The 27,640-nt window shown below is 33.0% G+C and overlaps 4 protein-coding genes across 5 annotated transcripts; 2 read left to right on the top strand and 2 right to left on the bottom strand.

The window, feature by feature from the left end:
• The first annotated feature begins 1,228 nt into the window (after positions 1-1,228).
• LOC123202114 (elongation factor P) lies at positions 1,229-4,093 on the top strand. 2 transcript variants are annotated; one of them, XM_044617863.1, is made up of 7 exons: positions 1,229-1,388; positions 1,464-1,541; positions 1,639-1,745; positions 2,578-2,655; positions 2,922-3,023; positions 3,210-3,291; positions 3,713-4,093. In XM_044617863.1, exons 1-7 carry the CDS (start codon positions 1,277-1,279, stop codon positions 3,829-3,831), a joined length of 678 nt encoding a protein of 225 aa, XP_044473798.1. In that variant the 5' UTR covers positions 1,229-1,276; the 3' UTR covers positions 3,832-4,093. The 2 variants fall into 2 exon arrangements, 1 of the variants encoding a protein (XP_044473798.1); XR_006498928.1 differs by lacking the exon at positions 3,713-4,093 and adding an exon at positions 3,506-3,650 and having other exon boundaries at positions 3,210-3,390.
• Positions 4,094-8,996: 4,903 nt separating this feature from the next.
• On the bottom strand, positions 8,997-11,491 carry LOC123202113 (nuclear intron maturase 3, mitochondrial). The gene has a single exon (XM_044617862.1). It carries the CDS (start codon positions 11,459-11,461, stop codon positions 9,257-9,259), a length of 2,205 nt encoding a protein of 734 aa, XP_044473797.1. The 5' UTR covers positions 11,462-11,491; the 3' UTR covers positions 8,997-9,256.
• A 2,275-nt stretch (positions 11,492-13,766) lies between these two features.
• LOC123202080 lies at positions 13,767-17,765 on the top strand. Its single transcript, XM_044617803.1, has 4 exons — positions 13,767-14,183; positions 14,246-15,020; positions 16,311-16,438; positions 17,037-17,765. The coding sequence occupies exons 1-4, from the start codon at positions 14,061-14,063 to the stop codon at positions 17,484-17,486; spliced, it is 1,476 nt and encodes a 491-aa protein (XP_044473738.1). The 5' UTR covers positions 13,767-14,060; the 3' UTR covers positions 17,487-17,765.
• Positions 17,766-20,689: 2,924 nt separating this feature from the next.
• Positions 20,690-24,816, bottom strand: LOC123201616 (leucine-rich repeat receptor-like protein kinase PXC2). Its single transcript, XM_044617196.1, has 2 exons — positions 22,816-24,816; positions 20,690-22,437 (listed from the first exon to the last, which is right to left on the bottom strand). The coding sequence occupies exons 1-2, from the start codon at positions 24,336-24,338 to the stop codon at positions 20,994-20,996; spliced, it is 2,967 nt and encodes a 988-aa protein (XP_044473131.1). The 5' UTR covers positions 24,339-24,816; the 3' UTR covers positions 20,690-20,993.
• Between the last annotated feature and the right edge of the window lie 2,824 nt (positions 24,817-27,640).

Here is a 27,640-nt window from a genome sequence, read left to right as displayed (position 1 = left end):
CATAATATATATCATATGACTAACACACACAAACACACGTGCATATATATATATATATATATATATATATATATATATATATATATATATATATATATATATATATATATATATATATGACATGTATATATTTATTTAAATAAAAAATAATAAAATATAAACTTAAAATTAACTACAATAAGTGACAATCATTATTAGCTATATAAAGAATTGTACTAATTCGGTGAATATGGTTAGCAACAATTAATTTTTTTTTTTTTAATTTGCTTAAAGTGCAATTTTGATCGAAAGAGAGAAATAAAGTATTTAAGATTTAAATATAATTTGTATCCTAGAGCTAGAATAGTTAATGCAATGTTTATTTATTTATTTATTTATTTTTTAATCAGGGAATTCTGTCCGAATTGATTGGATGATAAATTTAAAGACACAGTGATTGGACTCAAACTACTAAATTGGATAACTCAAACTTTTTTTTTTAAAGTTTTAGTACTCCATCAATTTTGTTCACATTGAGGTCAAACAACACTTTCTTTAATAGATGGTGGAAAAATATTTTTTTCAAACCTAAAGGTGTTTGTATGACATGTCATAAAACCTTGGGAGGGAAATGTTTGGCCTTCTCAAAAAGGCCAAAGGACTATTTCCCACCCAAGTTTAAGTGTTTTCCTAAAGACACACCTGTGAGGTTTGAAAAACTCAAAATCTCATCTATCCGATAAAAACTAAGTTAGATTAAGGGTAAAATCGTCTTTTAACAAAAAAAATTAAAGTTTTATTCCAGTTGGTCCTCCTTAGCTTGAAAATCTCATATTCCCCCCACCTAAAGTTTGAAAAATCAAAATCTCCCCCCTAGGGTTTGCAAATCATGGTCAGAGTAGCAGGTGGCTAATTGATCGGCAAAAAGAGTTGAGTCAGGAGAGAGAGCCAATGCCACCAAAGATAGCTATCTCTGACGACTCCGACCATGATTTGCAAACTCTAAAGAAGAAATTTTGATTTTTCAAACTTCAGGTAGGGGTTGAATTGTGAGTTTTCAAGCTGGAGGGGGGTAGAATGTAACAAAACTTTAGATTTTTAAAATTTTTTATTAATTAACTATTTTACCCCCAACCATAATTGTGATTTTTAACGGATAGGTGGAATTTTGGGTTTTTTAAACCTCATTGGTGTGACTTAGAAGAACACTTAAACTTGGGGTTGCCACAGTGATTTGGCCTTTCAAAAACATATCATCTTTTACTCGAGCATTGTGGCTGGGCACCTTAACGCACCCATGGCCACCATCAATGTCTCGTCAGCTCCTTCTTTCCTCCGCCGTTCATCTTTCATATACTTTTCATCTAAACCCTCCATTCTCTCCCTACGCCCCCTTCCCAAATATCCCAGTTAATCCTCCTCTCAATTGCTCATTTACATTTGCATTTTCATTTCAGGTAAAATAATTAATGTTGGTATTGCAGGGATTTGGGCCTTGACTAGTAACGATATTAGAGTCGGCACCAACATTGAAGTAGACGGAGCCCCTTGGCGTGTTTTGGGTATTGATTTTTTTCTCTATTATTATTTCGTTTTGTTCATTTTCGCAAAGCAAGCTAGGCTTCATTGTCTGGTTAAAATTGTTTTTGTTTTGTGAAGAGTTTCTTCATGTGAAACCTGGAAAGGGGGCAGCTTTTGTGAGGACCAAGATTCGCAATTACGTTACTGGAAACACTGTTGAGAAGACTTTTCGAGCGGGAAGTTCGGTAATTTCTTTTTAGCTACAAATTTAAGATTAGATAATATCATTAGCGCTGTCGAATTAAATCTTTTTTTTTATTCAAGTTTGCAATTAGGATTGTTTGTTTTATTTTGTACTGGAAGCAATGTGACTTCAATAGAAAAAAAATGGTTCCTTCAATATAAAGTGATAGTTTGATAACTCTAGATGTTGTTATCCCAATTTAAGTTCAATTGGGTTCAGTGTTTAAGATTGTGATGAATAAAATACAGTGGCTTTGCCTGTGCACTTTGTGAATTAAAATGAAGGCCTTAGGATGAGAATAAGTGTATTAATTTTGTTCTTTTTTAATTCTAAGTTCCAAAATTTTAGTGGACTTGAAATGCAAACTGCACTTAAGTGAGTGTTTTAAGTAATATAAATTCAATGTTTAGTAGAAGCTCACCGATTCTAGGAAAATGTATGCATGTATTTATATATTTAGGAACTAGAAACTGGTTCCTTATCATTTGTCAGTGTTTGAAACTGGTAAAATGTTTGGGTGCATTGCTTTATGGCTACAATGTTGCATAATGTATAGAATTATATATTTTAGTGTTATTTGAATGTTTCAGCATAGTTGTCGATATACTAGTAATAGATTTACAGGATCTGCTGATTAGCAGAGGCTGCTCACTCTGATACATTGCATCTAACTGGCACAAAGGCGCCCAAATTTTCTATCAATGCAATAAATAAAGAAGAGATGTAGCAATATGAAGATTAGGAAGAATGAGAATCAATTAATGTTTTTATCTTGTGCTGTCTGATGTGGGCAGACTTCTTTTTACGCTTTTATGTCTTTGATTTTTCCCTAGATTGAAGAGGCAGATGTATTCAAGGAAACCAAGCAATTCACTTACAAAGATGGTGCCCAGTTTGCCTTTATGGACCTGGTATTGTTTATATCCGTTCTATCTTATTTGCTTTCATGTCATTCTATTCTTGCTCAGGAAAAGTAATACCTGCCACACTTTCCTGCATTATTGTGTTTGGTGACCTGAGCTATGTGTATTAGGAAAGTTGGAATCAATTTCATCTTAAAGGAATTTAGCAGATGCAATAAAAAGATTCAATTTTTACGTCAAGAAACATTGGCATTTAGCATTTTACTTCATTTATACTTATATCTTCTCTAATTTGGAATGCCATCTTTTCACAGAACACGTTTGAAGAGATTCGTCTTAACGAGAAAGATATTGGGGATAAGATAAAGTGGCTGAAAGAAGGAATGGATTGCAATTTGCTATTTTGGAATGGAAAAGTAATCTTCTTTTAGTTTTGCTTTTAATTTTCTCATTGAGTTGTCAATACTTACATTATTTATATTTTTGATGCATTTGCTTATATTCACATGGGTGGTGGCACCCTTTAGTGCATGGTAATTTTACATTGCCATTGTTGATGCTGTTGCTGGTGTTTAAAAAACTGCTTATTGATATGCTTACAGGTTATTGATTTTGAACTCCCAATCACTGTTAAATTGACTGTGGTTGATGTTGATCCTGGCCTTAAAGGTGATACTGCTCAAGGTAATATGTTTTTCTCTGGAAAGTTTTGAACCCCCAGTTGACTATCTTTACTGGTGTAACTGAAGTTTTCTGTTGATTCATGACTCTGGAGACATGAAGGTAATAAATGTCGCTGGGTATATGCTACATATGTGCTAAATGGATCATATTGTAATTATGGAGTCTGCTATATGGAGGGTCTTATTAAGGAGCTCCATGACCCGTGTAAATGCAGGGATTTTAACTGGTTTCAGCAGGCTGTGTAAAATCAAGTCACTGCACTGCCTTTTCTTTCATCAGGAAAGATTAGGAAAAGTTATTTGCCTATTGTCAGTTCAGCGATATAATTACAAAGGGAATATGGATTCTCTGTGCTGCTATTTGGTCCGTAAAAATGATCTTTTAATGGTTTGCTTATTGTGAATTAAAATTCTTGTGGCAGGTGGGTCAAAACCAGCAACTCTGGATACTGGTGCAGTCGTCAGTGTTCCGTTGTTTGTTAATATAGGTGATGAAATATTGGTGGACACAAGAACAGGGGAATACATGAGCCGTGCGTAAGTCTTGCTTTTGGAGATTTCTTTCATTTCCAAAAATTTTGACGATCGCTCTCAATTAGAATCACGATCTATATTCATTGATGCTGAGATGCACAGCAGGCTTAGCTGGCACAAGAGTTACAAACCTTAATTTCCTGTTTGAATTAGTTTAACTTGTTGCATGTGTATTTATTGGAAAGTCTCTTTGGATACAGTGCTTTTCAAAGAAATTGTATTGTTCTCATAAATGAAATGAAATGAAATACCAGTTTAAGTTTGAGTTAGCTCAACTTGGGTGAATAATTAATCATTGGCATATATTCAAAGTTTCTCAGGCGAACTATGAACATAAATCCAAGTAATATCTAGAGGTAGATTTGATCTTAGATGAACCTCAAGTTGGCTAGAATTTAGATTAAATATATAATATCCAGTTCAAGCTAGAGTTTAACCTTGTTTAAACTGGTACATGGTGCCACTGGAAGCTGTTGGAGGGATAAATAGTATTATTGGAAGGTGAATAATATCTTGGTAAGATAAATTGTGTCATCGGATAAATAAATGAGTTGATCTAGATTCAAGTTGTTGAGCTAGAGCCTTTGCTCTAGATTTGAGTTGAACCACTTTGGATCAGAGGTACCCCAAGTAATATCACCATGCTTTTGCCAAAGAATTTTCGGGACAACTTCATATAGTCGAATTGAACAACTTTCTTCCAATTGTTCAGACACCCAATGAGGTAGTACACCTTCCTTCGATGCATCGCCATAGGCAATGTTGTGAAATTAATTTTGCATGAATTAAACAAATTTAATTCAATTCGTAGGAACTATGCACATATTATAAAATACCAAATTATATTAGTTTAGGATTACAAAAATACTCAAAAGCATAATTTTTTTTTAGAGTTGTAAGGTTTGTAAAATTACCTATGTTGTGTCACCAGTCTTCCTTCTTTAAAACCTCTTTGAATAAGTATTTTCAATAGATAAAACTTCTCTATTCATGTTTCTGAGAGAAGATATAGTCATTAGTCAATATATAATAGAGTCTTAGATTCATTAAAAAAGTGTTAAAATTAATGATAGATTCGAACTTAGTTAAACTTAAATAAAAGTCAATTCCAATTAAGTTTGAATCCAAAATGATCAATTTGAGATTGAAGTTTACTATCTCGAATCATTAAAGAAAATGAATTATGGAAGAAGACAACAAATTTCCAATAAAACAAGTTCCAATGTGGCAAGAACGTTCAAGTCAAGTTATACAGTTATCCGTGTTCGAGCAACTTGTATCAAATCCTCCCGATTGAGAGTAGTTGGTCCTCTTTCCATGGCCTCATTTGACCTACCAACTTTACCAAACCGTATTCGAATAAGAAATACTCAAATACTATGTCAGCATGTCACGACACCCATCGGTCTTACAAGTATGAAGGCATAGGGGCAGGGAGGAAGAAAAGAACTATAAAAAAAAAGTATATTTGATCATCAAAAGCAGTCAGAGGCGCAGAGATTTACTGAATGCCTTGAAATACTTTGTGTTTTGGGGGTCTGGCACTTCCTCTCTCGCTCCATTCTTGTTACTAGTCTTCTTAATAACAAGAAATTTCAGCATTTTCTTCAAAACCTTGCCGAAACCAGGTCCAGCCACACCACCGCGACGCCGTTTTACTCGCACCGCTGACTCTGGGGGCAACGGTGCTGGCAATTTGGTCCGACCAACAACACTTGGTGGCTCTGAGAAGCTCCGGCGAAGAATGGCTTGGTTAAGCTGCACTTCAAGTGAAAGCCTCTCAAACCGATCCAGCAACGCGCTCTGTTCATCTCCAAACCTGCTCAAAACAACCGCAATTTCGTCCATGCCGCTCTTCCCTTTGTTTTTGTTTTCCCTTGGTAAAGGGAAACACATTATTACAAGGGAAATTGAAATTTTTACCTTCATTTGAGTCCACGTATACATTTATATCACACTTTTTACCCTCTAAACATTTTTATCACTTTATATGATAGAATACCTAAATTATCCTTATTTTCAATCTTGAGAAACCAAAACTAAGTTTTCAATATTATTTACTTTTAATATACTGTAGAGAGAGAAAATATATAAATATTTAGTATCAATATTTGAAACAAAATTTATATTTATGTGTATTTGGTGTTGAATATGTAAAAAATACATCAATATATATATATATATATATATATATATATATATATATATATATATATATATATATATATATATATATATATATATATATATCTGAAGAATCAAAACAAAAATGAATTGCAGAATCTTGCAGGGAAAAATTTGTAGAAGCATGAGAAAATAATTTTTATTACAGAAGCATGAGAAAATAATTTTTATTGTAGAAGAATCTTACAGAAAATAAATTGACTTGCAGAGAATTATTAGTATAATAATTTTAAAAATGAAAAAATTATCAAAAAACTAATTTTGGTTGAAAAGATTTGGAAATAAAAGGTTGGAGAAAATTTAAGGGGTTGGCGTCAAAGCTAACGCTAAATGTTGAAAAGGGTTGGCGTCTGGCCAACCCTTTATTTATTGTAAGGGATGGTGTTGGCGTTCGCCAACCCTTCTTTTTATTTTTAAAAGGTTGGCGCTTTGCCAACTGAAAGATTTTTTATATAATATAATATTATATTATATTATGCCAACCCTTTTCACTCAGTCAACCTTTTTAATTTTTTTCTTTTCAGTTTTTTTCAGTGAAGAATTCTTAATTTGAAATTCATTTCCTTTTTCAGTTTTTCTTTTTTTCTTTTGTTTTTGAAACACTTATTCTATTTTTTACATTATTCTTTTATCACTTGAAAGATGAGAAAGAAGAGAAAAAAAGTTACAGAGAAAAAGAGAGAATCTCTACATAAAATTTGGAATGAGGGGTATTTTGGAAAAGTAGATTACTGTTGTAGTATATTTGTTTAAGGTTTAGAATGAGTGGTATGTATGTATATACAAATTACAATAAGGGTAAAAATTTCAATTTCCTATTCTAGTATATGTTTGCTTCTTCTACAAAGAAATTGCCAGCTGGAAGACTTAAGGGTTTGCGCGCTTCGCTTAAAGAAGCCAGTGTGGCTTTGGACGCTAGGAAGACTGTCTGTCTCAGTGTTGTGTTTAGGGTTGGATTCGAATCGAGCTGAATCGAGCTCTAGATTCGGCTCGGTTTATATATAGCAGAGCTCGCGCTCGTGAAAACCAAACTCGAACTCCGCTCGATTCGTTTTGAGCTTGAGTTTTTAACTGTTTTGTTATTAAAACGACGTTGTTTTGTATTAAAATTTTTAATTGAAAATTTTGACGAATAGCTCGAACTTGATCGAGCTTTTATTAGGCTGGCTCATTTCGGGTTCGTTCGAACCGAGCTCAAGCTCAAGCTCAAACCGGCTCAGTTTGAGTTCTACCCTAACTGTGTTGAAGTAGTGGAAACCCATACCCAATTGTAGGGTTGCGTAAGAACCAGTTTTGTGTAATTTGTAAGTTTTTTTAAAAATTAAATTAAAAAATGGTTTAAATTAAATTAAATTATTTTAGGTTTCAAGACAAACTAAAAAAATATGATTTAATTTAATTTAGTTTACATTTTGAACAGATTAAAATCATTCATTATTAAATATATATTATTTAATAAAATTATAATTTTTTAAAACATAATGTAAATATATAAAATAAATATGAATTATATATACAATATACATATAAAGAAAATAACAAAGTAAATATAAAAAAGGTTTTACACCTAATTATTTATTAAAAAATTCTATCAAACATGGTTATATATATGTATTTTAAAAGAATACAGTTTACAATTTGATTCGATTTAAAAATCCCCAAAACAATAATCAAAAGTGAAAAATACTTTTTAAAAATTTATTAACCCAAATCAAACTATTTTACAAACCAAACCAAACCAAACTATAACATAAGTTTTAATTGGTTTAATTCAATTTTATAGTTTGAATCGAATTATGTACACATCTATCTAATTGTTTCAAATAATATAGAAGGAAATGATAGGACCCAAATAACAAGAGAGAATGGATTTGAAAGGCGAGGCCAAACTGGGTCTATGTGCCAAGCCGAGGCCCACCACTTGGTAGACCTTCGTATCAAGTTGACTTGACAAAAACTTAAGGTCTAAAGGCTCCAAGGTTGTGCCCCCATGAGCTCTTAGCAAACCAGCTAACGTACCTTTACAGGCCAATCCACTAAATTATAATTTTTTATATTTTTAATTAATATTAATTATTTATAATTTTTAAATATTTTTAGACAGGTCTTATCCCACAACCTGTTAAGCCAATAGGCCTAGCACAATCGACTTTTTTCAATGCTAAGTCAAAGTAGGTCGTGTCAAATTTTTCAAATCAATTCGATCATTTGACATTTCTATTTATAAAAATATATCAAGACCATACTCTTAACTTAATATAATGGGTATAGAATAATCACTGGACCCAAGATTTTTTTATGTTTGATGTGATCGAATTAGACCTGACTAAGTCATTAAGATACTTTTGACCAGTTGAGAAAGGGGTAATCCAACTTACCCATAAAAAAAAATAATAATACGAAACAACAATCTCCATTAATTCAATGCATGGACTTTGATTCTGTGACGTTTTCGAGGTAAAAGATGAGATGAATTATTGAAGCCGTTGTTCCGAGAAGAGTTGTAGCTTAAGCCACTCTAAATTTTGTCCACACTTTATGCTTTCTTCGACACAACATCTAATGTTTTATTCTCTAGCATTTGTGATTCCTATCTCATACAAAAGTTACATATCATTTTACGGTTGAATTCGGATTTGGTTGAACTTGAATAAACAATAGTTCGAGATTAATAAATTGAGACTCGAACTACTCAAAATAATTTAATTTTAAATTTAAATTGAACTGATCAAACTCAACTCGTTTAATCTGAACTTGTGTTCAAGTTTAAACAATTTAAATTGAATCCAACCCTAATTATATTATTATTTTATTCTAATAGTGTGTGGTTTTTTACTATTTCTTCCTTATTTTGTCCAAATTTTTCGTAGCATAATTTTACCTTTTTAATTCTATAAAAAATCATGTTTATGGAAAGAGGAGATCTCAGTCAATACATTTCATTAGTCATCAAGTCACTGTTTCAAGTTATCTACATGAAATTCATTGCTGGGGGTAAAGGTCACTGTCATAATATTCATGTGTCATTTCTTGAAACATTTTTATGTGCTACAAAAATAGTACTACAACAAAGAAGGCCTAATCTATGTCATTGCATAATATATGATTCAAATGAAAAACAATGTTCAAATGACCAACCTGGCCTCAATCGAGCAAGAACATGCAGAGATCTTGACCTCAGCTTCAAAAGGTTAGCAGCCTTCAGACCACAATCAGATCGTACAAAACTTGAACAAAAGCAATTAAACTCAGGCCTCATCAACAAGTAAAGCACAATCGATATCCTGGAGGGTAATTCTCCCGAGCAATAAATCATTTATGTGATCGGAACAGAGAGGGATACACCGTTTATTCAGAGCTTCATGAATAACTGCCACACCCTTAACCCACTTATCTTCATCCAAAGGATCAACGTTTGCATCGTTCTGTAGTAACCTTACCCTATACACGGTAGTAATAGTACTCTCACAAAAATGGGCAGCACAAGAATGTGATGACTCATGTATGGCCAACCTGATCAAAGCCAGCGATAAAGCCCCATCAACCGGTTTTGGATCTGAAAGGTTCTTGTCTCCCATCATCTTAACCTCCCGTTCGGAGGGGAAGTACACTTCTTCAATCCCCTCCATGTTAATGACTTTCAAATCTTTCGAGAAGTGTCTAATTGTTTCTAGTTTGGTGGATTCATGCTTCTCTGCTAGCGTTAAAATACAAGAGAACCTAAGATGATAAGTTACAATAGTTTTCACCATCTTGAAGTTGTGACAGCAACAAAAAAATTCAAGCCATCTTCTCCCCACACCTGCGTACCACTTAATTATATCGGTATCTTCAAGAGCAGTAAGTAAACTGATTGGTCTGGGTCGACCCATATTGTTGGTGAATCCAGCCATTTTAACAGCCTTCCTAACAAGCTTTATAGGTGCAGAGACTTTCACACAAAGCCTCGTCAAATCTTCCAATGTTCTCTCAGCATACTTTTGTTCCTCCTCCACTTCCAATCTCCTTTCTTCTTCCTCCAGTGCCTTTCTGGCTTTGACCGGTGTTAAATGCTTGTCAACTTGTGCTTGAAATCGATCATAAGCATCAACAAGGTCTTCAGGCAATTGATCTCTTATGTGTCTCAAAGAAAGAAAATCACCTCTAGAAAGCATCCGATGCCAATGCCCACGGTCTTCTAAGGATCCCATAAATTCTTCAACCACTTCGTCTGCCCAAGTTCTGAAGATATCTTTGACTTCATTTTCAATGTGAAACTCAAATTTGAACCCATTACCATGCTTCAGCTTCTTAAAAACATTATTCAATATTTTCAAACCCAACTTCTTCCGATTCCTTTCACGTGCATTTCTCAACTCCAGAGCTCTGACTTCCTTCTGCCTAAGGTACTTCTTTCTAGCTCTCATTGCCTTTTCAGACAAAACGGGATGCAAAACTGAAGGTGGTACAGCCTGCAGTTCCATTCCCAAAAAATCAATCTTCTCCAATACCGCACTATGAATTGCAGTTTTCACTCTATCAACATTCAATTCCAATTTCTCCTCTAAAAATTTCAAAACCACATTCTTCAAATCCATAGTTAACATTTTCGAACCTGAAGTAATCACCAATATCTCATCCAAATACCTAACCGCATATATCTTCAGTGGCTTGTAATAAACACAGGAAGAAGAACCAAGCTCATTCAAGTTAAGCTTGGGATTCCTCTCATTTATTTGAAGACGTGCTTCTTGCAATTTTCTATCTAAACAATCAAAGTAAATATTAAGTAAAATCAAACACAAGCCACACTCTTGAGGCAACCCTCTGCCCAAATAGCACCCACCAAGTTCAATTCTCACTATTTCACAATCCAAAAACCTCCTAATCAAATCAATCAACATTTCATCCTTGATTTTCTCACCCATAAATAGACACAGCTTGTCGACATTATGTTTATCAAACTTTTGACGATTAAACGATATAGCAAACCACCAACTAGGATTTTTCACCGAGTTTTTAAGGTATCTAATTGCCGTGTGTCTTCCCATATTAAAACGACCCCCATAAGAAAACGTAACAAAACGTTCATCATAAACAATTTCTAATACAAGTCTAACAGCTTCAATCAAGACTTTCAATTTCAAATTGGGCAAAACCAAAGGCTCACCTTTCCTGCTCAGCTTGACACAACAAGACTGAACATCGAAACGGTTTTCGATAAGCTCGCGACCCATGTCGAGAATTGAGAAGTAGTTGGACTTAGGGAGATTGTGGTGGGCTTTGCTAATATTGAGGGAGGCAGTGAGAAGAACAGAGGGTAAAGCGACAACGTTTTGGAGGAGGTTGGAGAAGTGGCCATTGGAGTATTGGGCGAGGACTAAGGAGTTCAGTTGGGTTCTAGTTAAGGCTTGTGCAGATTCAGAATAGAAGAGTCTTACTGAAAGCGAGAGCCTCCTCAGGTTCACAAGCATTTGTGAGAGACGAGACTGGACGAAGTTGAAACCGCTGCCTAAAATGGAAGAAATATTTTAAATTAATAAAATTTAAAATAAATTTTTAAAGATTTAAATGGCATTAAAACTAATTTATTTTGTTTTTCTTTCACCATTATTTTATATATAATTGTATGTGTGAAAGTGATTTATAATTTTTGAAAAGGTTAGATGTGATAATGAAATTTTTAAGAGATTTTGAAAATTTGGAAAAAAAAAAAAACTTAGAGATATTTTTGAAAAGGTTAGATATTTTTGAAAATTTGAAAATTTAAATATTGATTTGTAAATTTTTAATTTTTTTTAAATATTAAATGTTTTGTTTAAAACTTTGGGTTTGATATGAAAATTTTTTTCAAATTTAATGAATGATAAAATTATTATTTTGCAATATCATTAGTTTTTTTCTAACGAAATTTATTTTTTTATAAAAAACTATTATTTATGTCAATTAGAGATAAAAGTGTTTTTCAGTAAGTGAAAGGGTATAAAAGTGATTTTGCATAAACTTTTCTATTTTATTTTTCGTTTTTCAAAATGACATATTTGGGGGTGAAATTTAATTTTTTAAAATATTTTGGGTATTAATGAAGTTTTCAGGGGGTTAGATATTCAAAAAGGTCTGGGGGTGTTTAAACTTTAAAAATTTTTAATATTCCATTGGATAGTTTAAGAAATTGTTGTTGGACCTCTAAAAACTAAGTAAAACACAATATTTTGAAGTTGGATATAGTTTTAATATTTTTAGAGGCTTAAATAATAAATTTTTAGATTAGTAGTGATTGGACATTTACACTGAGAGCATTGCTATGTGATTCACTTTTGATATATAATTTGTGTACATAGATATTATATTATTATGTGATTAAATATTGTTTTATTTTTAATTTAAAATCTTTCAATCACATGATGACACATTATCGATGTACACGAATTGTATAATAGAAGTTGATACACATAATTTTACTGTTATACTAAGCCCAAATGACTTATTCCCACTCAAAGTATGATGTTTTCATAAGTTTTCACTTTTTAACTTTGACAATCTCAAACACCACCTCATGAGAGGTTAAGTTTATTAGTTTCAAAGGCAAAATCGTTATTTCATTTATAATATTAAAAATAAATTAAAATTTAATCTCTTTGTCCACCCAAACCTTAAAAACTAAAAGTTTGCCCCTAAGCTAAGTTTTAAAAAATGACATTTTCCCCCTAGAATGTTTTTAATCATATCACTGAAGTTACTAATTTGCTCGTTTTGATTTATTATAGTGACTGTAGTTAGGGGGGTTTTTGTTATCGATATGAGTATTTCAATTACTTATTAGTGATTATATGCTATTTTATTTTATTTTAAAATAATCTAATTATATAATGAATTAACACATGAATAATTGTTATTAAATAGGTAAAAATTATATTATTATAAATTAATTTATATTTATTAAATTATTCATCACAACTATATCTTCTAAAGTAGTTTTTTTCCAAGTGTGTGAGCCAAATTATATATTATATTACATATAAAAAATTTAATTTTTTGTATCATATATTGTATTATATATCGTATTATAATATATATTTTTTTAAAAATAAAATAATAAAATATTCAATTAACATATCAATATTTTAAAAAATATCATAAATTCACTGAAAGCTTAAAATTTTGATATACACTTTTATTATATCATTATTTTATCTAGAAAAGTGTATCGATCTATATTAATAATATGTATCATATTAATTTGATATATTTTATAATATATATCACTTTTACTTATATCATATTATATTATATAATATATATCATGTATCATAAGATATAAATAACTATATTTTCAAGAATAATGAAACTAATTTTTAACACCATTTCTCCGTAATTTTATATTGAAAATAAATATTTTAACTATATTCTCAATACCGATAAATTAAAGCAAGCATATGGCTTAAAATTAATGAATTCAAGTCTAAATTCGATTAAAAAGTAATTTAATTTTAGTTTTAATTCGGTCAAACTTAAACCCACTTAAATTTAATTTGTTTCATGTAAATGAATTCAGTCATTATATCAAACTTAATTTATTTGATGTAAATACAAAATAACTTCGGTCTTCATAATATAATTAGATTTAAATCGAACTGAATTTAAACATAAACTGATTTGAGCTTGATTCAAACTTAAATAACTCATTTGATTTTGAATTCGTTCAAATTGATTGGAGATATCTGCCTGATTATAAATAGACCCAATGCGAGACAGGGCCAGGCCGATTTCATCATGCCAGAAGCCCATGCTGGATTATCCATTTCCGGTTGAATTTAAACTGAAAACAGAACAGACTGAGCCCTGAAATTTGTTCTATTTTTTATTTAATTATTATTTTATATGTTTGACCGATTCTGTTCAACTGCGTCCACTCAAAGCTCAGATGAATCGAAAGCTGCACGACGACGGATTCTGATTTCGCTGGAAGATGAGTTTGTGTGATCTCTTATTGGGATCGAGAATTGCTACAATTTCTAAATATTTGATTTCCACGGATCTAAATAGGAGAATTCGTTAGAGTGGGATTTTGTAATGGATAAAAATGTAATTCTGGCGGTGTTTTTGTTGTTTTCCATTGTCGCCACCGATGTTTCCAATGCTAAATTTCGCCACTTAGCTGCGGTGGATCCAAACGATAACTCCGCTGCAACTCAAGTAAGATTTTTTTTTTGATGACAAAACGACGTATTGTATTGAGTTTTTGTATTTTGTGTTAGGGTTCGGGTGCTAATAAACCTGCTGAAGCTGGGAAGAAGAAGGAGCCAGATACAGTGGACAGTCCATCGCTGTTGGATGCAAAAGATTTAAATAATAGGGATTTGGTGAGTCCACCTCCACTCAACGAAACAACTGATAATAGTAAAAGTCCTACGGATTTAGTGAATCCTACCGTCCAAAACAAAGCTATTGATAGCCCAAACGGATCCAATAATACAGATGATGCTAAGAATTCTACGGGTTCTGATGAAAAGGATTCTGCATTGAGTCATCCTGGTAAGGAAAAGACTATGAACAATACTAGCGATACGGTTTTGAGTCCTCAAGTTAAAGGTACGAACAATGGGAAGAATAAGGGAACAAATCATGTGAAGAATGAGGGAACAGATAATGAGAAGAAGGATGAAACAGATAGTGGGAAAAAGGATGGAGCAGATGGTGGGAAGAAGGGAACAGATAGTGGAAAGAAGGATGGAACAGACAATAGGAAGGAGGGAATAAATAGTGGGAAGAGTGAAGAAAGAGATAATAGGAAGGGAAATGATAATGGGAAGGACGGAACAGATAGTGGGAAAGAGGCAACAGATAGTGGGAAGGAGGCAGCAGACAGTGGGAAGAAGGATGGAACAGATAGTAACAAGAAGGACAAAATGAAAGAGGATAATAATGAGGATGAAAGGGATTCAGAGGCTGGGGTTGATGAAACTTGTATGGGGCTACCTGATCAGTGCACTTCGAATGGACTTATTGCCTGTATTCAGAGTTTTGACGCTGGTAATTCATTTTGCTTTTTAGTTTTTTTTGAAATTGGATTATTAGTTCCTGCTATTTACCGGTCTTTTGTTTTCATTGGCTAACATGTTTGCTTGGTGTTGGAACTACTGGATTGAAGAGCTCTAGAATGTGTGCTTGTTTTTATTTAAGGGATTGTGCAATTACTTGAACTGGTTTTATAGGGTTTGATTTGCAAGAATGAAGATAAATTTTGAATTTATCTGAGGATTTGTATAGTTTAAAAATATCTGAGGATAGTTAATTTAATATCAGGTTGTAAACAATGATGTAATATCTATGCTGGGTATTAATGATTGCTGTAGACTGTATTTACTTGGGTTATAGTGGTCAGTGCAATCTTTAAGATAAATGCTCTTTAGAACAAGGGGAAATAAGTATTATGAAGAGCTGAAGAAGAAGAATCTAATGCTCATGGAAATGAAATGGAAATTAGAACAAAGGCACAAGGATGCACCATCGCTTTCACAAATTTATTGTTATTTTAGCTTTGGGTTAAGAAATCAAAGCATTACTGGGTAGCATATTAAATTTTATGCAATAGATGAATGGTAACTAAATGATTTATTTTTAAATTAATATGCATTTTCTCTTCTTGTTGACTGATATACTGTAATCCATACCTTGATAGATGATGTCCTTAGAGTAGAATGATTGAAAAAGGACTCATCCAATCCATTTACTTGGGATTAAGGTTTTGTTGAGCTACATTGGGCCATTTATGATTCTCTTATCATCTCTTCTTTTATGAATTTCAGGAGTTGGCATGTTAATCTGAGAATGCTACCAACCGTGTTCTTTGTAGGCTTTATTGCCATTATTTGGCTTGTTTACAACATTACTGGACTGTATGGTATTATATGATGTCCTTTTATCATTGGAAGTAGGTGACTTGGTGCTACATTAATGTGTTCATGTGTTTGAAAATATGCTTTTAGTAAATTTGAATAGTCTTCTTAAATGCAGATCTAGCTGAGACCTTCTGATTGGCTCACTAATTTAATGCTCTATTATATCATGATCTATTAGCAGTGGTGTAAGCATTATTGATTAATAACATCCGTTTATTTTATAATTTTGATTTTCCTTCTTTGGGATGTATTTAAACACTCCACTCCAAAAAAAAAAAAATGCTTTTGTGTATTTGGATTTAATCCCAGAAAAAACTTTTAAAAATCTAAGATATTTAATCAGTTGAACTAGTTAGCAGTCACATTCATCTTATGTATCTATTAATGAGTTAAATCTCCTTTTATATGTTTCCATAAGCAGGGACCAGAAATTGGACTGTTCTTGTCCAAAATGAAGGAGAAAAGCCTTTGAGAGTGAATCTTACTGTCCTGACAGCTGCTGAAAATCCTGTCAAGCAACTTGAAATATCCAAACACAGAGCCAAAAAGGTAAATATTTCTCTGCTCTTCTGCTTCTTGAGTGAAACAGATTTAAACTTAAAGATCTTTGGTAATAAGGTTCTAATGAGTGTTGAGTTGATGTGTAGGCTACAATCTGGATAAAAGAAGGAGAAAACATACTAAGAATGAATGAAAATTGAGTTTGCTGGGGACATTTCTTTGGTGTGAAGACATGGTCTTAATTGCAGTTGTAATTTAGCTAGCCTGACTTGAAATAATATTTATGTTAAATGTTGCTAGAACTTTTGCTGAAAACATTGCTAAAATATTCATGGGTTAGAAGAGAAAGTCATGATAAAGTATAAGAAAGTTTTCTGTTACTGGATTTGGCTGAGACCTGACCTGACCTAAGATCGTTATCTTGTTTTGCATATTGATGATACAAGATTATAAACCTTAGTTTGAAAAGGCCTGTTAATTGGCTTTACACCTTATTTTATCAAGTTAGGTATGACTTTTTATATTTTGGATTCCTGATTTTTGCTGATCTGCAAATTATGCATATGTGCTACTGTTTTTTATTTGGGGAACTTTATTGACTGCTATTTTATATGTGTGGTTTCCTTGTTTCGCTGTTTTATTTTAGATAATTATCTCATCAGCTGCTGGCAAGGGCAACAAAGTGATAGTTAATACTGGATCGGGGAAATGCGTTCTTCACATGAACTCTCGGACATCTGGAGAGAAGTTTTTTGTGTACCTCCCTTCTTATGACCACCTATTGACCCCCATCAATGGTGCCTACTTCTTGATTCTGTCGGTTCTAATTTTCGGAGGGACATGGGCTTGCTGCAAGTTGAGGAAAAGGAGATGGCATGACAGAGTCCCTTATCAAGAACTTGAAATGGGATTGCCCAAATCTTTTTCAGCTACCAATGTGGAAACGGCAGAAGGTTGGGATGAAGGGTGGGACGAGGACTGGGATGACAATAATGCAGTCAAGTCTTCTGGGTCACCACATATGGGAAACATTTCCGCCAACGGTCTTACTTCTAGGTCTACAACCAAAGATGGTTGGGAAAATGACTGGGATTAGTAAGATTTACAACAGAAGTCGATATATGAGATTTCGACCAGGGAAGTGGATGATGAGGAGAAAAAACAGAAAGATACACAGAACTTTAGGAGATTGAACCATAGAATGTAAATTATTCACAAAAGTTGTGAGTCCTTCAAAGTGGTCCATAGGCCGCTTTTAATTTCTGCGTTTTGTAGTTGCTATTGGCTCATTTTGTTCTGTAAAATAAATGACGGCGATCACTTTATTAGTGTGTATCAATTTGTTTATTTAAAATAGATACACATAATTTTATTATATTATACTTTTGGAAATATTTCATAGTTTAGTTTAATTATGTGAGCTTATACCTATTCTCTTATTTAACATTGTTTTGAAATTCCAATTAAATCAGTCAATCCAATTGGGAGCAGGAGCTAAATTCAATTCGAATTATGACTAAATCCTATTTTAGTTATTGCACTGGTTAAACTTAAACTTGAGCTCGATAAATAGGATTAAACAATAGTTTAATTGTCAAAATATCCTAACTGCGTCTTTCTAATATTATAAAGTTATAATCTTTTTTAAAAATTTAATTATGTCATATGATCAGATCAACGCGTGATCTTGGTCTAAATTACATGTTATTAGAAATTAAGAAAAAGGGAATGAGAGAATGGGTCACCTTCGGCTGAGATGTCCCTTAAATTGGTGTCTTTTCATTAGGGTCTGCTCCAAAATTCATGATCCAAGATCATGCGTCAACACTGTGGGTAGCTTGTGAACTTAGGTCTACCTAGTGGTTGCCATGGTGGATCCACTTTTTAAATCTTCGTGCCTTAGATATACATATGGAAGAAAATTATAGTGACAAACAAATTTTAATAATTTATTTATATAAAGAAATATAATTACGTAAAATTAAATGATATAATTATTTATTTTTTTAATTTTAAATTTAATTATATATTATTATGTTAAGTTGTATGAATAAATTAATAAAATCAATAAAACTATATATATTCATTTTGAGTATATAAATAGATATACACTTTTATGTGTTATCATTTGGTTGTATGTTACTTTATTCTTAATTCAAAGTCATCTACTCATATAATGACACACATCAAATGTATACTCATTTATATACTTAAAGTAAATATATATAATATTATTCTAATAAAATTTCTTTGTTCTGCTAGCATTTACTCTTATAACCTTTACCCTAGAAACAAAAAAAAGTTGGTTATCAAGTTCTATCCATCTAATTTATCAACACACAACACAATCTTGCCAAAGTACTCAAGAATTTGAATAAAATTTTAGGGCATTCATGAACCCATTTACATGCTCCTAGTTGTTTGATAAGTGATGAGGAATCTATAATTCTGTCTCACCATTAAGCAACAAAGTAGAAGCAAAGGCATGTGATGAATAAACACTAGACTTAGCATTTATCTAATCAAGGGGTCCATCTAGGTCTTGATCAGCTTGATCATAAGTCAATGCTTAGTTTGAGACTTGATTCGTTTGACCACAGGTCAATGTTCGATCTAGGTCTTCATTGATCTGATCACAGATCAATACTTGGTCCGAGTTTTAACTAATTAATTAAACACTAGAGTAATATTTAACTAAATAAAATTATGATCTTGTGGTATGTGGTACATATTCCTCACCAAGTGGACCTGATTTGAACTTCAGTAATTGCAAAACTTTTCACACTCCAAGTGATGCATATTCCTTACTAAGTCGACTTGATTCAAATCTAGCATTTGCAAAAATTTTCATTCTCCAACTTGGCCAACATCTTAGCAACATATCTAGTGGTATGGTACATTCCCCTGTATTTGTTGGGACTCGAGACACCAATATGATAGTTTGTTTGCATTGAGTTGTTGTGATTCGTCTAGCTAAACCGTAGGTCAATTCCATTTATGTTAATTAAACTTTAAACATCAATCTAGACCGAATTGACCACTAAATCTTGATTGGATCGGTTTGACTAGCCTATCCGGGTTTTAAAACACTTCCTATGATTACAAACCATAACCCCTTTTGTTCTATGAAGCTTAAGACAAAATTAAAGATTGATATAAGTTAAATCACTAGATAATGGAAGCAATTCCTTTATATTCCCACAAGAATAAAGGCCTTACAAAGAGGTTCACATGGCAAGACATTATGATTGTTTTGTTTGCCCACTAAATATTAACTTCTATAAAAGTTATGCAAGTGCTTTACAGGGCCCTCATGTGTTGTATTTTGATGATGTCCAAGCTCATTTTGATTAGGTTCCCTTTTTGTCCAACACCATCTCATAAATTTAAGCTTCACATCAAAGCCTTAATTATTAAACATGCTTGCGAAAACAGAGAAATCACTGTGTCATTAACTAACTTTGAAAGTGTGCACTGACCATATTATTAGCACCACTGGATTGCCTTGCCTTCTTGAAGCATCACTGCCGGTTTAACTGCATGAGGTTTGATCATGTTGCATCATAAGCTTGTGTTAGGTATCTAGCCATATTTTCACCTTAAAAAGCCAACAACCCACAAATGAAAACATTTTATTCATCATGGGGATGTTTACATGAATAAACCGAACAATTCGAAAAATCTAAAACCTCCCTTTTATGACCATTCCAAATGTCAGATACCTCTTACAACCAACCCTATAGTTGCCCATAACAAATACTATCCAAATTTTTTTTTTTTTCCTTATCTTCCTTTTTAATAGCCCTAACTACCTTTTTTACAATAAATCCTAAACTATAAGATCAGGAAAAGTGTCCCCCCTAGTCTATCATCACCATCTTTGTCTTCCTCTAACGCAATCATCAGTTGAAATTGCCAGAACTTGCACCTATGGTAGACCTTAGACTCCTCGAACTATCTAGTTTATCTATGTAAATATACCTTTAATGAATAAAATGATTTCTTTTGTTTATTTGCAGGTTATTGGCTGTTTTGGGTGAAAATATGGCTAGATACCTAACAGCCTGCAAGATAAGGGAAATAGTTGTGAGTTCAAACTTAGTATGAAGAAAGCAAGTGGGCGACTTCCCTTTTCATTTTTTCATTCAACAGCATCATATGTTATAGCTATACCATTCACATTACCATATGCAGCAAGAACCTAGTTTATAAGCTACACAGGCAGCAAATGGAGGAAATCAAGAAACATAGACAAGAAGGCTTTTTCATGACTCAGATTAAATCAATAGTATGTAAGTATATGAATAACATGAGACACAATGAAACCAAAGATGGTTTCAGTGACTACAGTATATTGATAGATATAGCAGTGAACAATATTTTCAAGTCTCATGTTCATCAGATGAAAAAGAATTCGATAAAGGAAACTGTAGTATAAGGCAAAAAGGAAAAATACAATGAAAAAACAACAAACAAATATTTGGAAAAGAAATGGATATTGAACAATATATCTCTTCATTTTTCTTTAACAGACAAACCATATTCTTCTTCACCAGAAATCCTCTCGTGACTTGCTTTCGTGTTCAAATTCTGAAAGTTTGTGTCATTCCAACTCCTCTTGTTGCCCTTCTAAAGGGCATTGGATCAGTTCCAAAATATTGACCACTTCTTCCAAGTCAGGCCGATTTGATGGTACCTGAGATGCACAGATCAGACCAAGCTTTATCACTGGAATTGCCTCATCTGGGGGAAAATTCCCCTCAAGATTTCCATCAACACATTCTTCCACTTTGCCATCCTCCAATGCTCCCCTCACCATGTCACAAAGCACCACCACATCATCCTCCATATATTCAACAGGTCTCTTCCCTGTAACAACCTCCAATACTAAGATGCCAAAGCCATAAACATCACATTTCTCAGTTATTTTCACCGTTCGGCATGCAAACTCAGGAGCCATGTAGCCAAGTGCACTCTGAATTTTGCTACTTAAGATGCTGCGATCTAACATTGGCAACAACTGTGCCAGGCCAAAATCTCCCACCTTGGGCTCACCAGAACTATCTATTAGAATATTGGTTGATTTCAGATTGTAATGAATCATGTTCACTTGATGCAGATGGGCCAATCCTTTTGCCATCCCCAGGATTATTTTGAATCTCTGTCGCCAAGATAGGATATCTTTACTGTCTCCATCATGGAGATGCTTATACAGACTCCCTCCTGCGATGAATTCATAGATGAGGAGTTGCAAAGATGGAGTCCAGTAATATCCTTCAAGTGTCACAAGATTATGGTGCCTTATCTTCCCAAGTTTTTTCATTTCCCTTCCAAAATCTTCTTGGGACTTGATTAACCCTGAAACTGTTAGCTTCTTGATTGCAACTGAACGCCCATCTCCAAGGATTGTCTGGTAAACAACTCCAAACCCACCACGACCAAGTTCACAGTCCTTGTTGAGCAGCCCATTAGCCCCAGCAACAAATTCAGCATCACCTGAAAACATTACAAGCTTTCCAAAATTTGGGTCCTTAGAGGGAGAACTATGATCTTCCTCTCCAGATAGCATGAGAGCAACAGCAGCCCGTGACATAGAAGACCGCACACGGATATTAAGGACAGTGACAACTACTACACCAATTGCAATTAAAGCTGCTGCTCCAATGGCAATAAGCGCAGAAATGCTAAGTACAATTTTCTGACGATGATTGGGAGAGGAGCCACCATTGGATGAGTCTGAAGAGTTGGGATTGAGGACAATTGGCTTGGGATGGTTAGATGGGCAGGAGTGGTTGACAACAGAGCCACAGAGAGATGGATTTCCAGAGACAGACGAGGCAGAGATGGTGTTGAAGAAGCCCCCAACTGGTAGTTCACCTTGAAAATGATTGTGGGAAATATTAAAGGACACAAGGCCGGAAAGATTTGCAAGCTCTTTGGGCAAGCTACTAGTGAGGTTGTTGAAAGACAAGTCCACATATTGAAGGTTGCTTAGGTTTGCAATGGCAGCAGGGATTGAGCCAGTGAGGTTGTTATGAGATAGGATCCTGTATAATTATACCAAAAAGGCAAAAAGGTTCGTCAGAACAGAAAAGTTCTTTGGCCTATCACTAATTTTTTTTAATCATCCCTTACATTGAAACAGAAGCCAATTACAAGAATGGATTAAATTTTAATCAATAAAGTTATGGCTCCTCAGCACAAAAAACTGATATGCAATTAGCCATATCTATGGACACAGACACCATCTTCACTCAAACTATCTCAAGTGATTCCAAAAGAATCTCAAACAGTGTATGAGACAATTATGCAAACAATTTCCTTTGTTAGTCTATATCTATGAATTCTAATTTGAAAAAGCTTCAAAATGAGAAATTCCTAATAGAATTAAACCGAACAAAAACAAAAGGCAGGAAAGAACTTACAAAGATGTCAAAGATGAGCAGTTCTTGATTTGAGTCGGAATTTTACCAGTCAAGTAGTTCTTCTCCAACCTCAGTTCCTTGAGTGAAACTGCACCCCCAATTTCTGAAGGAATGCTTCCATGTAACCAGTTGTTACTCAGATCAAGAAATTGGGTGGCTTTCAATGCTCCAACACTTGCTGGAATAGAACCAAACAGATGGTTCCTGGACAAATTCAACAACAGCGTGCCACTAAGAACTCCAATATTAGATGGAATTTCCCCAGATAATACATTTGAAGATACATCCAAGACCTCAAGACCTTGATTCATTGAACTAAACGAAGCATTCTCTATTCTTCCACTTAGTCTATTCCCTGAAAGTGACAACCTTTGTAATCCCATCTTAAAAACCCATGAAGGCAGATTGCCTGTCAATTTATTCTGGCTAATGTCAATAGCCAAAAGGTTGACACAATTTGTCAAAGACTCTGGCAATCCTCCAGTAAATTGGTTCATTGACAGATTTAATTCTTTCAGTAAATGAAGACTTCCTATCGAAAACGGAATCCTACCAGAGAAATAATTCTCAGAAAGATCCAATTTTTCAAGATTTTTCAGTTCTCCAATCCATTCTGGAACTTCTCCAGTGAATAAATTTCCATGTAAATAAAGAGAAGCACACGAATTCAGTCTTTGCAATGAATCCGGAAGGCTTCCAGACAAAGAATTCTTACTAAAATCAACAACTTTCAGTAGTGAACAACCTCCAATATCATCCGGAAGCAGCCCAGAAAACTTGTTTTTACCTAAATTTAAGGCTCTCAGATCATACAAATTTGCAATTCCGTCAACAACATCTCCCTCCAGTAAATTATCAGACAAATCAAGAGATTGAAGACTCCTCAAATACCATATGCCAGCAGGCAATCGCCCAGAAAGCTGATTACATGAAAAATTGACTGAGACTAAATTTGGACAATAGCTTAATGAATCAGGAAGCTGACCATTAAGCTTGTTTTTTGCAAATGAAACCACTCTTAAAGTCCCACATTGTTTAAACAACTCATCAGGGACAGAACCAGATAGATTATTGTCACTAAAATCCATAACTTGTAAGGTACCAAAGCGTGAAAGATCAGGGTTTATAGTCCCAGAAAAGTTGTTTTTTGATAAAGAAAGAACTTGAAGAAACTGTAACCGTGAGAGGCCACGGCCAATATGCCCAGAAAGAGATAAGCCATCAAGAGTGAGCCGGGTGACCTGGTTCGTCACCGGATCACATTTGACACCAACCCAGTTGCAGGGACTTTCATCTTCTTCATTCCAAGATGCCAATTTCCCATCAGGGTCTTCAATTGCTGACTTGAAGAAGATTAACCCAAGAACATCGTCGTTCAATGTTGGGACTAATGATTGTATAAAAGAAGGATAAAAAGCAAGCAAAAAGCAGAACTTAAACAACATTCTTAACTTAATTTGAATTGAGCATTTCTTTTCTCTGCAGAAGAAGAAGAAGAAGAACAACAACAACAACATAAACATAAACGATGAGTTAAACGAAACAGAGAACACGTGAAAATGGTTTAACCAGTTCGGAGGGAACAAGAAAACAGAAGAAAAAGATTGTGTCTGAACTGAGAGATGATGAAATTTTATAGCTGTTATTGATAAGATAAGAGATGAAAATGAAAAACCATTCTTGTTTCTTTAGTCTCTCCTAAACGGCGTCGGGACAGAGGAAATTTCAGGAATTATTCGCGGCGAAAGGAACAGGAGCAACACAGTTACTCACAAAGAGAGAGAACCCCGAAGGAAATCTTAATGATTTGAAGAAAAATGAGAGCTTTCTGAATATAAAACAAAGAGAAAGAGAGTAAAGCAGAAAGACATTAAAAGCTCCTCAACTGCGAAAACAGAGGGCCATTGTTTGTCAGTCCTTTTAGTGCTGGCTGGGGTTTTCAATCAACTGAGGGGGAGGAACTCATTTCTGTCAAACCAGAATCCGATGTGGAGTGTCCACGTGGCACTCTCCATCTGACCTGTCCTATCATAGCCCTCCCTGGTATTTCAGACAGCACCCAAAAAAATTTACTTCAGTCGATTTTAAGGCCCGTGGTTATACCAAGAAACCTCCTTCTTGGGTCTCTGCCACTTCCCCTGTTTGGCGGCTTTGGCGCTTTGTGTTGGTTTGACATTGTTTTTTATTAGAGATGGGTTAGAATTAAGTTGAATCAAATAAAAAATTGATTCAAATTTGATTTGAATTTATAAAATTTATTTTAAATTAATAATAAAGTTATTGAAAAAAGGATAAATTATTAAATTAATATAAAAATATAAAAAGTTGTTTGAAAAATATGAATTTGCTAATAACTTGTCGACCATTGGTTATATTTGAATATGCTTGACTTAAATCCAGATTACTTACAAGATTTGACCCTATTCAACTCAAATTTAAATTATAGTTATTTCAGTTTGAATTTAATTTATTTCAAACTAAATATTATACCGGTATCCAACCTTATACATTTTAAATATATCATTATATGATTAAATAATTTTAAATTAAAAATAAAATATTTATTTATATATTTAAAATAAATATATATAATATTACACTACCTAATTTTAACTATAAATTTTAGTCAGCATGTCAGAGACCCTCTTAATTTGAATCCAAAAGTTCGGTTTCCACATTGATGTTCTCCATTAATGAGCTTCTTGGAGTTGCCGTAGCTTGAAGACGAGTGGCGTAAATGGCGCAGAATCTTAATCTTATTTAGACTTTCCCAGTAAAATAGTGCCCAACACACAACACACTGCTGTGTTGGGCAGCCTCAATTGGCCCATTGCCATGACTTAGGATGAAAACTGAAATGAAGTGAATTGTCTTTTCCCTTTAGGGTTTCGGTCAAAGAGTGGAGATGGTGATTCCCTTGCAAATAGTAGAAAACTCCCCTTTGGATTAACCCTTCCTTTATCGTATATACACAAAATTAGTAAATAAAAAATAAAATTAAATTCGAATTAAGTCAAATTTAAACAAAAACGAACTAAAACTTAATGTAGATGAAAAATAATTAGTTCAAAATTCAATTTTACTTATTCGAATTATCAAAAAAGAATGAAAAGATTCATCGAAAGAGAAAAATATCAAAAAAGAAAAATAAGTTTAGCGTGATAATTGAAATCAAACTAAATCATTAATCCGAATTTAAATAATTTAGACCGAATTTACCTTTGACGGCAAGTACTCAATTTGTCATTATTATATTGATAACAATAATGTGTCTTAGAGAGTTAAGAAGTACGAAATAATTAATAGTAATTCATTTAAAGAGAAGTAAAGAGGCATGGGAGGGAAGGTAGAGACATTTGCAATGATTGAGTTGCCTAATTTTGGTGAAGAACGAAGAGTAATGGGCCATGGATTCAATTGACAATGACACTTTGGCCCAATTGACAAAGACTTTCTTCATGCCAAATTGACAATGACTACGACAACGGGAGAAGCGTGTTAACAAAAACAATAAAATTATGTGTATAAATAATATATATAATTATATATAAAATAATATTATTATTATATAATTAAATATTATTTTATTTTTAATTTAAAATTATCTAATCATATGATAATATTTATTATTTGTACATAAAGTTCTATAAATTATTTACATACATAGTATTACTATGATATAAGTTCGTCACCAATTAAGTTTTGAGAGGAAAGCTAGTTTTGCACCTTGCTTGCCCACTTGACCTCCACTTCCAACTCATTTTTCTTGTTACTTGTTATTAGCATCTATTCTTTTCTTGTCCTTGTAAGTTATACATATAGATGAATTCAATTTGAGTTGATTCTAAAGATTAATAAAATTAGTAAAATAATAAAATTTTTAATGTGAATATCTAGGTTCAAACTTTTATCACGTTTATGAAACTTTGACTTATCTAGTAAAATAGTTGTAAGTCTGGTCATTGTGTTCCAGATTTATCAATCTAATAAATACAAATGGGATCCTCGATTATCAAATAAAAATTTGAGTTACCCAAATTCTGATCAATGTTTACATCAAACAAGGTACGTTTGAGTTTGACTTGACTAATGTTGAGTCAAACTCAAAATAGTTCATTTTAATTTTTAAATCGAGCTTAAGCTTAAAAATGGTTGACTTGATGAGTTCGTGAGCTCACAATTTGATTAAAGTAAAATATTAATAGACCTCAAATAGTTTTAAATCTCACAATTATACCCCTAAAATCATATTTCTAAATTTGAAATTTGAATATAAAAATTAATTGATAAATATATAAGTTATAAAATTAAAATGTATTAATTTAAAGATTAGGAGGTTATAATGTAATTTTTTAAATTTAACTCAAATCTAAACTCGAGTCAAACCCAAGATCTCACCAACTTGGTGGGCTCAAGCTCCTCCATTACACTCTTAGTTCAAACACAATTCAATTTGGACCTTCCAATTGCATCAACATTGTTGTATTAAAAAATTGGTTTATCGACAATTTTTCTTATTTAATGACAATAACTTTTTTTCAAATGATTCGAACGAGTCAAATTCAATCTTGCACTGATAGTTCTAGAGTTGAGTTGAACTTGAATTAACTCTTATTTAAATTTAACTTAATTCAAATCTATCTTCAATTATACACTAATTTAGATTTGAAAAGTGATATTATATATATTTATAATTAATATCAATTTGAAAACTAATGATAATATATTATCATATGATTCAGTATTATTTTATTTTTAATTTAATTACTAAATTATATAATAACCAATCATTTTTATAAATACATATGGTTTAATTTTTATAAAA

The sequence above is a fragment of the Mangifera indica genome, chromosome 18 (genome assembly GCF_011075055.1).
Source record: "Mangifera indica cultivar Alphonso chromosome 18, CATAS_Mindica_2.1, whole genome shotgun sequence".
Classification (NCBI taxonomy): domain Eukaryota; kingdom Viridiplantae; phylum Streptophyta; class Magnoliopsida; order Sapindales; family Anacardiaceae; genus Mangifera; species Mangifera indica.
Note: the sequence above shows the minus strand (reverse complement) of the source record. Positions and strands in the feature narration are given on the sequence as shown.

Coding starts and splice junctions, on each gene's coding strand:
- LOC123202114 (XM_044617863.1), top strand. CDS start 1,277: ATGGCCACCATCAATGTCTCGTCAGCTCCTTCTTTCCTCCGCCGTTCA. Junction 1,389..1,463: donor CCCCCTTCCCAAATATCCCA/GTTAATCCTCCT, acceptor TTGGTATTGCAG/GGATTTGGGCCTTGACTAGT. Junction 2,656..2,921: donor AGTTTGCCTTTATGGACCTG/GTATTGTTTATA, acceptor ATCTTTTCACAG/AACACGTTTGAAGAGATTCG.
- LOC123202113 (XM_044617862.1), bottom strand. CDS start 11,461: ATGCTTGTGAACCTGAGGAGGCTCTCGCTTTCAGTAAGACTCTTCTAT.
- LOC123202080 (XM_044617803.1), top strand. CDS start 14,061: ATGGATAAAAATGTAATTCTGGCGGTGTTTTTGTTGTTTTCCATTGTC. Junction 14,184..14,245: donor ATAACTCCGCTGCAACTCAA/GTAAGATTTTTT, acceptor ATTTTGTGTTAG/GGTTCGGGTGCTAATAAACC. Junction 15,021..16,310: donor TATTCAGAGTTTTGACGCTG/GTAATTCATTTT, acceptor TTCCATAAGCAG/GGACCAGAAATTGGACTGTT.
- LOC123201616 (XM_044617196.1), bottom strand. CDS start 24,338: ATGTTTATGTTGTTGTTGTTGTTCTTCTTCTTCTTCTTCTGCAGAGAA. Junction 22,438..22,815: donor TGCTCATCTTTGACATCTTT/GTAAGTTCTTTC, acceptor ATAATTATACAG/GATCCTATCTCATAACAACC.